This window comes from Sus scrofa, chromosome 16 (genome assembly GCF_054392235.1).
Source record: "Sus scrofa isolate SSC_HxYL_T2T_F1_AM1 chromosome 16, Sscrofa_HxYL_maternal_Yorkshire_Landrace_v2.0, whole genome shotgun sequence".
NCBI classification, from domain to species: Eukaryota; Metazoa; Chordata; class Mammalia; order Artiodactyla; family Suidae; genus Sus; species Sus scrofa.
In genome coordinates, this window is record NC_139398.1 from 56,008,151 (window position 1) to 56,025,175 (window position 17,025).

Consider the following 17,025-nt stretch of genomic DNA (forward strand, 5'->3'; position numbering starts at 1 on the left):
AGGTTCATAACCCACTGAGCCACAAGGGGAACTCCTGTACTACATTTTAACATTATAATAACTCAAACTACAGCCAGTAAGGAGAGAACCAGGAAAACCAGTTAGAAAGCCTACTATAGAATGATACAAGTAAGATAGAGACTAGGATACAAAATGTCCAGTTCTAAATATATTTCCAAGACAGAGCCAAAAGGATTTCCTAAGAGTCTGTATGTAGAGCAGCAAAGAAAGATGAATCAATTCTTATTTTAAAAGTTTGGGCCTAAGCAACTAGAAAGATGGAGATGCTAGTTTCTGAGATGGGAAAGATGGTAGAAGAGACAGATTCAGCAAGAATCTGAGGGAGTGTAGGATGTGTTAATTTAAGGTGTCTATTAGTGGAACTGCTATTTAGGCAACTGGATATACATGTTTGGAGTTCATGGGAAAGTTTCAGACTAGAATTTGAGAGTCATTCCCATACGCATATTTAAAGCCACAAGTCTGGGTGAGATCAAAAAAGCAAGACTGTACAGAAAGAAATGAGAAGAGTTCCAGACCTGGAGAGATTGAGATGAGGAAAAAACCACTTTAATACTCTGAGGAGTGACCAATAAGGCAAAAGGAAAAACAAGAGTATGATATCCTGAAATCTAAGATAAGTATTCAAAGGAGTGATGAATTATCAAATACTAATGGTAGATCAAATAAGATAAAAACAGAGAATTTACAATTCACTTGGCAATATGGATAGGGGACTGCATTTTTCCAAAAATAGCAATATTTTAGGTTGTTGTGCTCCATCTAGAGGCAAAGACTGTTTATCCGCCCCTTGAATCTGAATATAACTTTCTACTTTTATGAACAGAATGCAACAGAAGTGAAGTCACATGACTTCTAAGACTAAGTCGTGAAAGGCTTACATCTTGAAATATTCACCCTTGCAACCCAGCCACAATGCTATAAGGAAGCACAAACTAGAACCTGGAGAAGCTCACACAGAAAGGAACTAGCCAGAAGCAAGCATCAACCACCAGACACACATATGAACCAATTTTCTGATAATCAGTCTTCAGTTTTTGAGTGTTCTAGACAAAAACTCACACACCGTGGAGCTGAGACAAGCTGTCCCTGCTGTGTGATGTCTGAATTCTCAATGCAAAGAGTGACTAAGCCTAATAAATGGTTGTTTTATACCTCTCAATTTTAGATTAATTTGTCACACAATTTCATTAAAGTAATGGAGGTCATTGCTAACCTTCATAAAAGCAGTTTTAGTAGGATGGTAGAAGTGAAACCTGTCTAGAGTGGATTCAAGAGAGACTATAAGGCAAGGAACTGGACATATCCAGTATATACATTTTCAAGAATTTTTTATTTAGAGGAAAGGACAAATGAGTACCAGCAGGAGGGAGATTTGGGATGGAGAGAGTTTGGGTTTTGTTTGGATGCACAAGTTCCCAGACCAGGGATCAAACTTGAGCCACAGCAGTGACAATGCCAGGTCCTTAACCACTAGGTCACCAGGGAATTCCTGTTGTTGTTGTTTTTTAAGATGGGAGAAAATACAGCTTCTTTATATGATACAATAAGAGAAGGAAACATTTATGATGCAGAAGAGGAAGGAGAGGAAAAAGAATTGGATCCAATACACAAGTAGACGGAGTTGGCTCCAGATAGATGCATGTACAGTTCATTTTAATGGGAAGGTAGGGAGAATATTGGGGCACAGATACAGGCAGGTGAAGAAATGTGTTGGTAGGAGCTTGTGGAAGTTCTATGTGGACTGTTTCTCCTTTATTAATGAAATGGTAACTAAGGATATCAGCTATGAATAAAGACGGGGAAAAAGCACTGGAGGTTTAAGAACAGAAAAAAAAAGTTAAAATAGATTCACAAGGGATTGAGAGAGAGTAAAATAATAAGATTACTGGGTGGCATTAAAGGCCCACTTAAGATTAGTAGTCATGAATTTAAACTGAAAGAAGAACATGGTTGTGTGTTTTCCTCTATAGTGTAGCAACATTTGTCCAGACAGAGACAAAATGAAAGAATGACAAAGTCTTTCAGGTATTACCATAAGAGTGAGTAGCTAAGATGAAGAATATAATTATCGGAGGAAAGGGGGTCAAGAAAAGACGCCAGGTTATCTGAAAGATCTACATGGATATTAAAACCACCAAGAATTAAGATAGTAGTGCAGAAGACGGTGATAGTGAGCGAAGAGATAAAAATATTCAAGGAATGAAGAAATCTTGAATATAACTGCTGCAAGGAGAAATGATGGGTAGCAGAGTCTGGTGGCATGAGATTCAAAGTTTGGCAATTTTAAGGAGGTAGACAGAGCAGTAAAAAAACAATGAGGATGTTTATCCTACAACATCAAATGCAAATCAAAATGACCCAACTCCCCAAAATATTTTTATTCATATGGAATGTAAGTTTTCTATTGCTTAATCTATTATTTAACAACAGAGAGGTTTTTAAAATATCAATAGGTAGAGCTCCCATTGTGGCTTAGTGGTAACAAACCTGACTACTATCCATGAGGATGCAGGTTCGATCCCTGGTCCCACCCTGTAGGTTAAGGATCTGGCGTTGATACGAGGTGTGGTGTAGGTCACAGATGTAGCCCGGATATGGTGCTGCTGTGGCTGTGGTGTAGGCTGGCAGCTGCAGTTCCTATTCAACACCTAGCCTGGGAACTCTCATATGCCTCAGGTACGGCCCTAAAAAGAAAAATAAATAAATAAAATGTCAATAGAGATAGTCATAGATTGAATGATTCAATATTGTAAAGACATAAATTTCCCCCAAGATGATCTACCAAATCTTAATTCAAAATTTTAGGTTTTAATTTTTGTGGCACTTGACAAGCTAATTCTAATACTTACATGGAAGTACAAATGACAAAAAAACCAAGATCCTCATGAAGATTAAGATGTAAGACTTGCCTTACCAGGTGTTAAACATATTATAAAACTATACTAATTATGACAGTGTTCAATTAGCACATAAATAGGCAAATTAAAAAAATGGAACACAGGAGTTCCTGTCGTGGCTCAGTGGAAACGAATCTGGCTTTGCTCAGTGGGTTAAGGATCCTGTGTTGCCATGAGCTATGGTATAGGTCACAGATGCAGCTGGGGTCCAGCGTTGCTATGGCTATGGTGAGGCCAGCAGCTACAGCTTCACTTCGACCCTTAGCCTGGGAGCCTCCATAGGCTGAGGTGCAGCCCTAAAAAGACTAAAAAAAGAAAAAAGAAAAATGGAACACAGTACAAAGCCTTTCTAGAGTTACACCTTTATAGACCTACGATATACACTGATTTTTTTTTTTCAGGTATTCTTTGGCCTATATAACTACCCTCATTAACAAACTGCATGGTATTTGGCTGGGGGGAATAAGCCTAAATATATATATCTCAATCTTTACACTACTCCTTCATCCCTCAAAAAACCTAAACCATAAAAAAGAAAAGGGAGGAGTTCCCGTCGTGGCGCAGTGGTTAACGAATCCGACTAGGAACCATGAGGTTGCGGGTTCGGTCCCTGCCCTTGCTCAGTGGGTTAACGATCCGGCGTTGCCGTGAGCTGTGGTGTAGGTTGCAGATGCGGCTCGGATCCCACGTTGCTGTGGCTCTGGCGTAGGCCGGTGGCTACAGTTCCAATTCAACCCCTAGCCTGGGAACCTCCATATGCCGCGGGAGCGGCCCAAGAAATAGCAACAATAACAACAACAACAACAACAACAACAAAAAAGACAAAAGACAAAAAAAAAAAAAAAAAAAAAAGAAAAGGGAGAAACATTTTTTTAGGTCTTAGATTAGAAATGGCCTTTCTAAACAAAACTAAGTAAAATACAAAACTATATTAAATTTTTAAAATTCTGAATATAGAAAGATATTATTAAAAAGTTAAAATTTAAAACCCCAAAACTTAAAATATGTATATACATATGGCACCCAACACCTAATTTCCTTAATAAGTAATAAATGACCATAAATAAGAAAAAACCAACAACCAATCATTAAAAAAAAAAAAAACACTAAAAAGGAGTTTCCATCGTGGCTCAGCAGAAATGAATCTAACTAGTATCCATGAGGACGCAGGTTCGACCCCTGGCCTTGCTCAGTGGGTTAAGGATCTGGCATTGCTATGACTTGTGGTACAGGTCGCAGATGAGGCTCAGATTTGGCATGGCTGTGGCTGTGGCTGGCAGATAAAGCTCCAATTCAAACCATGGCCTCAGAACCTCTGAACCTCCGCATGCCATGGGTGCAGCCCTAGAAAAAAAAAACATAAAAAAGTCATCACTATAAAAGCAAGATATTATTACTTTTGGACAGAGAGGGAGGAGATAAAAGGAGACACAGGGCTGTGATTGGAATGGGTCAAATGGAGAGACTTCTGAGGTGATTATCAAAGCTTTATTTCTTGATCTGCATGGTGGTAAAGTTCACCTTATAGTAATTTCTAAACTTAACATTTATTTTTTGTGGGGTTTTTTTTGTGTGTGTCTGTATTTTACTTTGTAATAAAAAGGCCAACAATCAAAACAATCTAATGGAAATGGGCAAAGAACACAAATCAAGAATTTAAAAAAAGTACCTTTCAAACGTAGAAAAATGCATTCTTATCCTTAACAACTCACAAAAACGCAAATTAAACAAAAAGATATTCTTCATTCAGACTAGAAAAATTGAAAAATGAATAACAAATAATATTGGCAATAGTGTAGAACAAAAGGCATGCACTGCTGTAGACCAATCCCTTCTAGGATAATTAGCAATATTCTTCAAAATTTTAAATGTATTTATCATTTGACCTAGAAAGTCTACTCCTAGGAATAATCCTACAGATACATATATTTACATAAGTCTACACAAGTCTGCTTACTGATGCAGAATTATCTATGAAACACTTTATGAGAGTGAATTCTATAATCACACTGTCTAAATCTAAATCTGGTTTCAATACTTATAAGCCATATGACTTTTGACAAGCTATTTAAACTGTCAGTGCCTCAGTTTCCTTATCTGTAAAATGAAGATACTATTACTCTATAGGATTGTTATGACAATCAAGTGAGTTAACATAAGTAAAACTCTTAGAACTGTACCTAGCATATAAAGAAACATCAATATCTGCTATTAACTTTAATATTAATCTGAATGTCAAATGGTAGAAGATTGGTTAAATAACTTACACCATCCAAAAATGTATACACTGAGCATCTTCCTTGCTGTACACAAAATATGCAGCTAAATTCATAAAACAATAAACAATCATTAACTATTTTAGAATTTTTTTTTTTTGGCTTTTGTCTTTTTAGGGCTGTCAATCCGCATATGGAGGTTCCCAGGCTAGGGGATGAAACCGAGCAGCTGCCAGCCTACACCACAGCCACAGCAACATGAGATCCAAGGCCTATCTGCAACCTACAACACAGCTCCAGGGCAACACCAGATCCTTAACTGACTGAGCAATACCAGGGATCAAACCCACGTCCTCATGGATACTAGTCAGGCTCATTTACCACTGAGCCACGACGGAAACTCCCTATTTTAGAATATTTTTAAGCAAAAAAAAAAAAAAAAAAAAAAACCACATAATTTACTATTATAAATATACCTTAATTTAGATATTAAGTGCAAATTGATCTTTCCCCATTTCATAGAATACTAGCCAATAAAACTCATTATCAATATGCAAAAATATTGTGTATGTGTGTGTGTGTAGCTATTCACAAGTTAGTTGAATTTGCAGCTCAATGTAGCATTTTTATACAAATAAACAAGAAAACCTGGAGTTCCCGTCATGGCACAGTAGTTAACGAATCTGACTAGGATCCATGAGGTTGCAGGTTCGGTCCCTGGCCTTGCTCAGTGGATCAAGGATCTGGCATTGCCTTGAGCTGTGTAGGTCACAGATGCAGCTCGGATCAGGCGTAGCTGTGGCTGTGGCATAGGCTGGCAGCTACAGCTCCAATCAGACACCTAGCCTGGGAACCTCCACATGCGACAGGTTCGGCCCTAAAAAGACCAAAAAAAAAAAAAAATTTAGAAGAAAAACAAAAACTTTAAGAAGTACTTCCGGGAATGTAAATGAGTACAACCATTATGGAAAATGGTATGGAGGTTCCTCAGAAAACTAAATATAGAGCTATCATATGATCCTACAATCCCACTCCTGCATATACATCTGGCAAAAACTATATTGAAAATGATACGTGCACCCCTATGTTCACCGTAGCACTATTCACTATAGCCAAGACATAGAAACAATCTAAATGTCCATTGACAGATGAATGGATTAAGAAGATGTAGTACATATACACAATGGGATACTACTCAGCCATAAAAAAGAACAAAATAATGCCATTTGCAGCAACATGGATGGAACTAGAGATTCTCATACTAAGTGAAGTCAGTCAGAACAAGAAAGACAAATACCTTATGATATCACTTATATTTGGAATCTAACATATGGCACAAATGAACCTTTCCACAGAAAAGAAACTCAAAGACTTAGAGAACAGACTTGTGGTTGCCAAGGGGGAAGGATTGGAAATCTGGGATTAATACATGCAAATATTGCATTTGGAGTGGATAAGCAATGAGATCCTGCTGTACAGTACAGTGAACTAAATCCAGTCACTTGTGATGGAACATGATGGAGGACAATGTGAGAAAAAGAGTATTTTATAAATATATATATATATATGTGTGTGTGTATATATATATATATACATATATATATATATACATATGACTGAGTCACTTTGCTCAGCAGAAATGAAGCCAACTAGTATCCATGAGGATGCGGGTTTGATCCCTGACCTCAGTGGGTTAAGGATCCAGCATTTCCATGAGTTGTAGTGTAGCCCACAGACACGGCTCAGATCCCAAGTTGCTGTGGCTGTGGCATAGTCCCTCAGCTGTAGCTCTGTAGACTGGGAACTTCCATATACTGCTAGCATGGCCCCAAAAAGCAAAAAAAAAAAAAAAAAAAAAAAAAAAAAGAATGAACTTTTGCCACTTCCAACAACGTAGATGGACCTTGAGACCATTATTCTAGGTGAAATAAATCAGACAGAAAGACATACCACATGATCTCACATGATCTCACATGATATCTCACTTATCTGTAAAATATAAATATAAATAAACAGAAAAAAAAAATCAAGCTCATACATACAAAGAACAGACTGGTGGTTGCCAGAGCAGGGGTAAGGAGCAAATAAGTGAAGAGGGTTGAAAGGTACAAACTTACAATTATAAACTAAATCATGGGAACATAATGTTCAGCATGTTGAATACGGTTAATAATACTGTATTGCATATTTGAAAGTTGCTAAGAGAGAAGACTTTAAAAGTTCTCACCACAGGGGAAAAATAATTCTGTAACTATGTACAGTAATGGATGTTAGCTAGACTTACTGTGGTCGTCATTTCACAATATATACAAAAATCGAATCATTATAGTGTATATCTGAAACTAATATATTGTATGTCAATTTTACTTCAAAAAAAAATTTTTTTTTTTTGCCTTTTCTAGGGCCGCTCCCACGGCATATGGAGGTTCCCCGACTAGGGGTCTCATCGGAGCTGGACCCACCGGCCTACGCCAGAGCCACAGCAACGCGGGATCCGAGCCGTGTCTGCGACCTACACCACAGCTCACGGCAACGCCGGATCCCTAATCCACTGAGCAAGGCCAGGGATCGAACCCGCAACCTCATGGTTCCTAGTGGGATTCGTTAACCACTGAGCCACGACGGGAACTCCTTACCTCAATTTTTTAACAGAGAATTTTGTAGTTTTTTTTACCACAATTAATTTTTTTTCTTTTTTAAAGAAGAGAGCTTAAGTCCAGAAGGTCACTAAGGGATGGAAACCTTGACCACAGTGAAGGCAGAAGGGTGGATGGTGCTGCTCGGTAACTTAGGTTACTAGGCCTGGTTTTCTGCCCCGCCCCTCGCTCTCCCCCACAATAACAAGCGCTCACCACTTTCTTCAGAGACCGTGTGAAATAATCAAGAAGCTGAGGAAAAAAGTCCTATTTGAAGCACCTGAAGGGAGGCCTGCAAATTAACCAGTTCTTTAAATTCCCCCACCCTTGCGTCTTTCTCGCCTAACAGTCGGGGTTCTAGAGTGAAGAACGCGACTCAAGGCCTGGCTGGCCGTTAGGTAGTTCCTCGGACGTAAGCGTCCCACTACCGGGGTCATAGCTCGATGCCAACCCGGGGGCAAGTTTCAAACATAAGGGCGCGCTTCCCGGTCCGTCGCTTACCACCGCAGGGCCGCAAATTCAGGTCTCCTCAGCCTACCGGAGTCGCGGCTCCGCGCCCAGAACCTCCGCGCGCTGCTTACTGATTGGAACTGCTCCCACCCATCCCAGCCAATCCCGTAATGCTCTCCGCCGCTGACGCGAGGGCTGCGCCGCTGATTCAGGATTGGTAGCGGAGCTGTGAGTGTCGCACTTTTTCTGACGATTCGGACAACATGGCGGCAGAAAGCGGCAGCGATTCACAGCTGAGCAAGAGAAGGCGCCGGGTCCCGGAGGAACCAGAAAAAACGGAACTCAGCGAAAGAGAGCTGGCAGTGGCAGTGGCAGTGACCCAAGAAAATGAAGAGGAAAGTGAAGAACGCTGGGTTGGGCCTTTACCTGTAGAGGCAACATTGGCCAAGAAGAGGAAAGGTAGCTGAGATAGGCACAGAGCGAGTTGGAATGCTGCGTCCCTTGCGTGGTAGAGTTCAAGCCAGATCTCAAAACGGGGATGTGTGATTGTGGGGGTTTGTGCCCTCGGAACAAAGGGTCGTCTTTTCACTTCTCGCTCTTTTATGCTCCCGAAATAGTGATTTGGGCTGAGTAACGCGTCTTTTAAATAATATCTAACAGTATTTATCACCGATTTGTTACAATAGCTGCTAAAGCTTAACGCCGATACTTAGTTGTTTGGCCCCTCTTGTTTAATACATGCATCAGCCATGTGAGGTTGGAATTTTTAACTTATTTAGCAGATATAGAAATGAGTACTGGTTCTATTTAAGGCTTTTAGCTCTAGAGTGGTGTATGGGGCCGCCAGGGAAGGTGGTGCCTGTATCAGAATCTTGAAGAATAGAGAAGTATTATTTCAGTCCTAACTTTTACACTGCTGCGTTTTCTGACCTAATTAATAAGTTTCCTGGATCACAGATTTTTTTTTATCTTAAAACCGAGGTCTGTGGTTTTCAAACTACTCATGAGGTACCATGGCCTGAAGCATTTTGCCCCTAACGTGGAATAGTGACAGAATTTTATCAAACAAGAGGAGTGGTGAAGGGGATAGATTTCTCAAGTTCTTTGAAATGTTTTCCTTGAACGTATCACACCATTAAAATATGATCTTTCTAGAAGTTCAGATCTTTACTATTCTCCCTTCTTAAAATTCTTAAGTGATTTCTCATTATTTTCAAAACAATGTCCAAACTCCCTAACATAACATACAAAGCCCTTCTTGATATGATCTCTCCTTAACCTCCCTCAGCACATTTCCATTACTTCCCTCTCCCAAAAACTTGTAGCTCCTTCTTACTCATAGGTATCCTGGTGTCTCTACCTGGAATGATTTCCCTCACCCATTTCAACTAGCTAACTATTGTTCAGCCTTTAGCAGTCAGTTGAGCTATAAACTCCTTTAGGAAACTTGCGACCTCTCCAGTCAGGGCTGGGTTTCTAAAGCACGTTGATCATAAATCTGAGGTATGTTTATCACACTGAATTTATAGTTAGCCTTCAAATTTTGTGTATTTGAATTTTGAAGAAGCTACTTTTTTGAACACTGTACACCAACACCCTGAAAGTGCATTATCTTTTTCACTGATAGTCTTCCTGTTAAATGTCCTTATAGCAAGTGTTTCCTCATTGCACTTGCTGTGTTTTATAATTATATATTTATTCATGTGATTGTTTGATTAATGTTAAGACTGTTAAGACTGTAAGAATGGAGTTCCTGCTGTAGTACATTGAGTTAAGAATCTGACCGCAGCAGTTGGGTCTCTGCAGAGACATGGGTTCTATCCCCAGTGGGTTAAAGAATCCAGCATTGCCACAGCTATGTAGTAAGTCACAACTGCAGCTCACATTGAATGCGTGGCCCAAGAACTTCCATGTGCCACAGGTGCAACCATTAAAAAGGATGAAGAAAAAAAGACTTAAGTGTATAAGAATGAGGGCCGTGCCTGTTTTGCTCCAATGCTTGGTATAGTGCTTTGAATGTAGCAGATTATCAATAAGTATTGAATGAATGAATATTACATTGTTTATACTAGTAATTTATTGCATTGTATTTCATGTCTTTTTTTATGGAAATGAGCGGAGGGAATGGAAAAATCCAAAAATACCAAAATTCTGATATTAGCATTAGAAGACAAAGAGCTTATAAAATTAACGCAGTTGAGACAGCTAAATTATTCTTTTTAAGCCAGTCGGTAGTGTATTCAGCTTGAAGAAAAAGTTGAAATTTAAAAAAATATGTATGAAATGGTAGAAAAATGTCATTGAAGATTTCTAAGAAGACAAGGGTTTAATAATATACTTAACTTTCTACAAATAGAACCACCCCCTTTAACTTTGTTCTTTGGACATTGGACTTTTGTAAACATTTTCACAAAGACACTATCAATGATTTTATGGCACTACCTTTTATTAAATTGATGTTTTCCCAAGGACAGGAACTATATTTTACTCTGCTTTATGTCCATGTGCCTTGGAAACTGTTTTGTTTTCAGTAACTGTTCAACAAGTGGACTAACACATAGCAAAGGGAATAAGTATCAGATAGGATTAAATTTAGCTACATATTATAGAAAAATCCAAAATGACAACAACATTAAAAAGATAGTGAAATACTTCTCTCATGTGTAAAAGTCCTAAAGTAGACAATCTAGGATTGGTGTAGAGGCTCCAAAGGGACCTAGGGTCTTTCCAGCTTTCTGCCCTCACATCACTAGGGTTTGGACCTCATCTTTATTCTTAGTGGTGATTAGAATTACAGTGCTCATCTCCCAATTCCCAGCTGTAGGATTGAGGAATGGAAGAAGGGCACACCTCTTCAAGGAGGCATCTTGACTATTAACACTGCTTCCACTTTTACCTCATTGGTACATGATCACACCTAACTGCAGAGGTGAGAAAGACCTTAGTGCTGGATGTCAATATTCCCATATAAAAATGGGGCTTCTCTTACTAAAAATAAAGAGTCATTTGTTGGACGTAACTTTGAGTCTGCTGTATAGTAGTTATGAAAATTCATGGAACAATCATGTTTAATTTAGGAACTTTTTGTATACATGTTTGGCCATCTTTGAATTGTTTTGTTTGATATGGGTGTAATGTCATTTTTTTACGAGGAAAAATATTTATTACTTATATAATGAAATATTTCTTCAGATTACCACTCTTAAAATTTTGCCCTTGGAAAAAGTTTGAGAAGCACTCAACTGACATTCATTAGGATTTTCTTAGCTCTAAAAATAGAAGCATTTACTATGTTTACCTGTTTCAAACCCGGTATCATTGACTTCAAAGAGGATCAGTGCCTTCAAGATAAATGGATATTCTAGGTGGTCATAGGCTTCTTATTATTTATTTAAATTACCAGTAATAATTGGATCTACAAGGTTAGAAAGATGGTTGTGGTGTTTTCCTGAAGCTTGCTAAGGTTTTTTTTGTTTTGTTTTGTTTTGTTTTTAATAGAATCTTTTGTATTAAGCCAGAATCACTCAGTTCTTATGCTCTGGGAACAGTTAAGCATCTTTATATACCTGAGAGTTCCTGTAGTGACTCAGCAGGTTAACAGCCCAACATTGTCTCTGTGAGGATGCGGGTTTGATCTCTGGCCTCTCTCACTCGAGATCCAGCATTGCTGCAAACTATGGCATAGGCCACAGATTCGGCTCGGATCCAGTGTTGCCATGACTGGCATAGGCCACTGCTGTAGCTCCAATTTGACCCCTGGCCCAGAAACTTTCATTGTCACAGGTGCAACCATAAAAAGAACAAAGAAAAAAAATCTGGAAGAAAATACAAAATTGTATTTAGTTCTAGTTGTTAAAAAATAATTTTTTTTCTAGTTCTAGAGTTTGAAAGAGTCTATCTTGATAATCTTCCCAGTGCTTCCATGTATGAACGCAGTTACATGCACAGAGATGTCATCACCCATGTTGTGTGCACCAAGTAAGTCTATCACATCTTTATTTTTTTCTGAAAAGTTTACTTTCCTTAACTGCTTCAATCTTGAGATATATTTGTAGTAGTAACTTCAGGATATTAAAATTTTCTGTTTCATTCCCTAGGTTTTGTAATAGTTTATGTTAAATAAAGACTTAACATGTTCTTTCCAAAATCATACAAGGAATGCATGCTCTAAGACAGAATTCTCTACTTTGTATACATGTCTTTTGGAGATAAATTCCAAAAGGGGATGATCCAGGTAGTGTGTGAACTTCCCAGAAGAAGAGTATATTAACTAAGATGGGAGTAATTGGTAGCTGGCCTCTTAAGTACTTATGGAGAAAATGATGAGCTCTAAAACATTCTGGGCAATATCATAGGGCCTTCAAAATAGCTGAAAAGGGACTTGAAGAAGGATAATAATTGTAATATTCTACCCTTTGTTGACCTCATATCCAGGTACTGTACCAAGGCTTTTTCATAAAGTGTTTCATTTATCTTAATAATCTTCTAAGGTAGTATATTATTTACTTTCCATTTATAGATCTACATGGTTAGAAAGACAGTTGTGATGTTTCCATTCATAGATAGGAAAATGAATTTAGAAAGGTTAAATGACAGATGAGAATGGAGGAAAAAGGGTAGGACTAGATGCAGAGGACTTTCTATTCCTTTTTTTTTTTTTTTTTTTTTTTTTTTTTTTTTTTTTTTTTTTGTCTTTTCAGGGCCATACCCGTGGCACATGGAGCTTCCCATGCTAGGGGCCAAATCGGACCTGTAGCTGCCAGCCTATGCCACAGCCACAGCCACACCAGATCTGAGCCACATCTGCAGCCTACACCACAGCTCATGGCAGTGCCAGATCCTTAACCCACCGAGCAAGGCCAGAGATCAAACCTGCATCCTAGTCAGATTTGTTTCTGCTGAGCCATAATGTTATTCCATGAACTTTATCAGGAGTGTCATCAGACTTTTGTTTTTTTTTAAAGACCATTTTGGCTCTAGTGAAAGGAATGGATTCAAATAAAGTAAGAATGAATACAGAGAGAAGTTAGGAAGCTAATATAGAAATACGGATGATGGTGGCCAGGATGATATTAGCAGTGAGTATGGAAAGAAGCAGGTGAATTACTTGGGTATTTGGATCAGTCTCTTTTTTGGAGATAGATATAAATTAAGTTAAATATATTTATGGAGTTCCCGTCGTGGCGCAGTGGTTAACAAATCCGACTAGGAACCATGAGGTTGCGGGTTCGGTCCCTGCCCTTGCTCTGTGGGTTAACGATCCGGCGTTGCCGTGAGCTGTGGTGAAGGTTGCAGACGCGGCTCGGATCCCGCGTTGCTGTGGCTCTGGCGTAGGCCGGTGGCTACAGCTCCAATTCAACCCCTAGCCTGGGAACCTCCATATGCTGCGGGAGCGGCCCAAGAAATAGCAACAACAGAAAGACAAAAAAATAAAATAAAATAAAATATTAAAAAATATATATATTTATATTTCATTTATGGGATAATTCTGACCAAATATTAGTACTTTTCCAAATCTAAAGTTGTCAGTCTAAAAAGCAGCATATAGGACTAGCATTCACTCACTCCAGGTTTCTTTATTTGTTTAGCCTAAGGCAGCAGAGTGTAGTAGAAAGATTTTTGAAGATTTCATAGAAACCTAGGTTTTGAAGTTAAGGAAAGTTTTGAAGTTATAGAAAGTTTTGAAGTTATGCAGATCTGATATTGAATGCCAGTCTCCAGCTATGAACCTGGGTGATTACATTTAATGTTTAAAAAATACTTCCTAGGAATTCCCATTTTGGCTCATTAGTAAAGAACCCAACTAGTATCCATGAGGATGCAGGTGTCATCAGTGGGTTAAGGATCCAGCATTGCTGTGGCTGTGATGTATGGCAACTGCAGCTCTGAATCAACCCCTAGCCTGGAAACTTCATGTGCCCCAGATACAACCCTAAAAAAACACAACAACAACAACAACAAAAAAAACAAAAACCAAATTCCTAATTTTACTTTTTTTTTTCCCCCAGTGGCTGCAACTGCATTATATGGAAGTTCCCTGGCCAGGAACCAACTCTGAGCCATCTGTGACCTATACCACAGCTGGGGCAATGCCGGAGATTGAACCCATGCTGCCAAGAAACAACACCAGATTGATCTTAAACCTGCTGCACCACAGCAGGAACCCCTTTGTTTGTTTGTTTGTTTGTTTGTTTGTTTTTGGCATCGCCCACCGCATGCAAAAGTTCCCAAGCCAGGAATTGAACCTTCACCACAGCAGCAACCTAGACCTCTGCAGTGACAATGCTGGATATTTAACCCACTGCACAGCAAGGAAACTCTGAGAGGTTTCTATTTTTATATACCTGACAGAGGAGGCAATGCTGTACAAAATCTTTTTGATGCATAAACAACTAAAATACCTTGGATAGTATAAGAAACAAACTTACATTGAATTTTGCTGCATATGAAAGTGGTATCTTGGGATTTAATTATTTGTCAGCTTCTGAAAAATAGTACATTTTCCCTGTGAAAAGACTCTGTAGGGTCATTTTAGTGTTAAAGAACCGTAAGATCTAGTGATTCCTGGTGAGTTGGGTTTTTTTCTTTCTTTCTTTTTTTAATGTCAATTCTGGTCCTATCTCTCAGGGTTAAAATTTATGCAGCAGCAACTGTTATAATATCCAGAAAAGAGCTTTAAATTTGGCAATGTTCTTTCTACCCTAAGATAAAGATTTTTTTTTAAGCTTTTATTTGAGAGTCCAAGATTCTCAGTGAATGATTGCTTCAAGAATACTGATTCATAGATCTGTTTTAGAAATTAACTTTTACAATTTAATACTTACAGAACAGACTTTATCATTACTGCCAGTCATGATGGACATGTTAAATTCTGGAAAAAAATAGAAGAGGGAATTGAATTTGTTAAACATTTTCGTAGTCACCTAGGTAAGATTTTTCCCTTTTTTATTTTTTTGACTCTCTTTAAACTGTACTGGTTAAAAAGTTTCTTTTAAAATGCTTTTTTTTTTTTTTTTCTTTGAATTTGTCCATTACATGGGTATTCACTGGAATGTTTTAATTTGATTTATTTAAATAGGAATTATTGAGAGTATTGCAGTTAGCTCTGAGGGAGCATTATTCTGTTCTGTGGGTGATGATAAAGCAATGAAGGTGTTTGATGTAGTGAACTTTGACATGATCAATATGCTGAAGCTTGGGTGAGTCTTTTTTAAAGTATTTTTTTTAACTTAGTGAAAAACATTTTGAACTGAACTTCATTTCATATGTACTTCTAAACAGTATATTGCCATTCCATTAAAATATACTTTTAGATTTTATTGGGGAAAATTATATATTATGAATCCTTGTTATGATGCTGTTTGGGGGCTTCTGCTGTGGTTTTTGTCATTAATTACAGCAGAAATGTCCAAAGAGCATCATAACAAGGATTCATTATATCTATTTAACATTACTTAATAAATTAATGAAGATCCATCGTGTCTAATTTACTGTCACATAGGAGTAACTTCTTTGCTGTGCTTATTTCACTAGTATGATATTGTATTCTTATAAGGCTTATGCACATTTTTGGAACTGTTGGTTATTTTAAACTTTGAAGTGTATTGATACACAAACTGTGCATTTAGAGTTTACAATAATGAGACTAAACAAAAGACCATAGACTGGGTAGCTTAAGCAACAGAAATTTATTTTCTCATAGTTCTGAAAGCTGGAAAGTCCAAGATTAAGGTTCCGGCAGGGTGTGGTCTCTGGTGAGGACTCTTTTCCTGGTTTCACGCTTTGTCCTCATTGCAGACAGGGCATGGAGAGGATAATATTTTCCTCTTCCATTTCTTAGAAGGCCATAGGCCTATGTGATTAGACCCCCACACTTAAGACCTCATTTACCCTAATTACCCCTTAAAGACCCTTTATCCACATACATTCACATTGGGAATTAGGACTTCACTATGTGAATTGCAGAGACAGGGGAGAGGGGTGTTCGAACTACACAATTCACTATGTAATAGAACTTCCTAAGGGAAATCAATCTCATTATTTGTGGTCAGAACTTAGTTGTTGACTACCAATATTTAAATACCTATTGATCATCTGTCTTATTCCGCAGCTTTTTTCCCCCAGACTTTAGCTATTTTAAAATATCAAATCTTTTCATAAATGTTGACCATTTGCCCCCTTTGAGGATATTGGAAGAGAACAGGCATACCTTGTTTTATTGTGCTTTGCATATAGTGTGTGTTTTACAAATAGAAGTTTGTGAATATCCTGCATGGAGCAAGTCTATACTGATACTTTTCAACAGCCTTTGCTTACTTTATGTCATCATTTCACGTTTTGTTCTCAGAATATTTCGGGTTTTTCATTATTATTTTTGTTGTGGTGATCAGTGATCTTTAATGTTATTATTACAAAAAAATTATGATGTGCTAAAGGCTCAGATGACAATTAGCATTTTTAGCAATAAATTATTTTTTAATTAAGGTATGTACATTGTTTTGTTAGACATGGTGCTATTGCACACTTAATGGACTACAGGTAGTATAAACATAACTTTTATATGCACTGGGAAACCAAAAATCTGCATGACTTGCTTTATTGCCACTTTCACTTTATTGCAGTGGTCTGGTACCAAACCTGCAATATCTCCAAGGTATGCCTTTATTTTTTTAAGCTTTGATAGAAAAAGGTTTTGAGGGTTAAATTAACTCAGTCATTGGAATAACTGTGATTTCTCAGACTGACTCCTTTGGAGGAGGCAATACACAATTGAGTATATGTTTATTTTTTTTTCTGTTTTAA

At 38.0% G+C, this 17,025-nt stretch overlaps 2 protein-coding genes across 19 annotated transcripts in view; one reads left to right on the forward strand and one right to left on the reverse strand.

Annotated features, from left to right (window-relative positions):
• CENPK (centromere protein K) overlaps positions 1-8,365 on the reverse strand; it is a 69,855-nt gene extending 61,490 nt beyond the window's left edge. For 12 of the 15 annotated variants that reach the window (XR_014831452.1, XR_014831445.1, XR_014831451.1 and 9 more), the window contains exon 1: positions 8,275-8,365. The gene's annotated coding sequence lies outside the window, so the exon portion shown is untranslated. Of the gene's footprint in view, positions 1-2,511; positions 2,709-8,274 lie in introns of all 15 variants that reach the window. The other 3 variants (XR_014831453.1, XM_085002413.1, XM_085002411.1) reach the window with 1 other exon arrangement.
• A 106-nt stretch (positions 8,366-8,471) lies between these two features.
• Positions 8,472-17,025, forward strand: part of PPWD1 (peptidylprolyl isomerase domain and WD repeat containing 1) — a 44,334-nt gene continuing 35,780 nt past the window's right edge. For 3 of the 4 annotated variants that reach the window (XR_014830703.1, XM_021076546.2, XM_021076547.2), the window contains exons 1-4: positions 8,472-8,682; positions 12,099-12,201; positions 15,050-15,150; positions 15,302-15,422. Coding sequence is in view for 3 of the 4 variants with exons in the window: in XM_021076546.2 (XP_020932205.1) it covers positions 8,487-8,682; positions 12,099-12,201; positions 15,050-15,150; positions 15,302-15,422 (521 nt within the window). In the remaining variant the exon portion in view is untranslated. The remainder of the gene's footprint in view (positions 8,683-12,098; positions 12,202-15,049; positions 15,151-15,301; positions 15,423-17,025) is intronic. The other variant, NM_001244421.1, reaches the window with a different exon arrangement.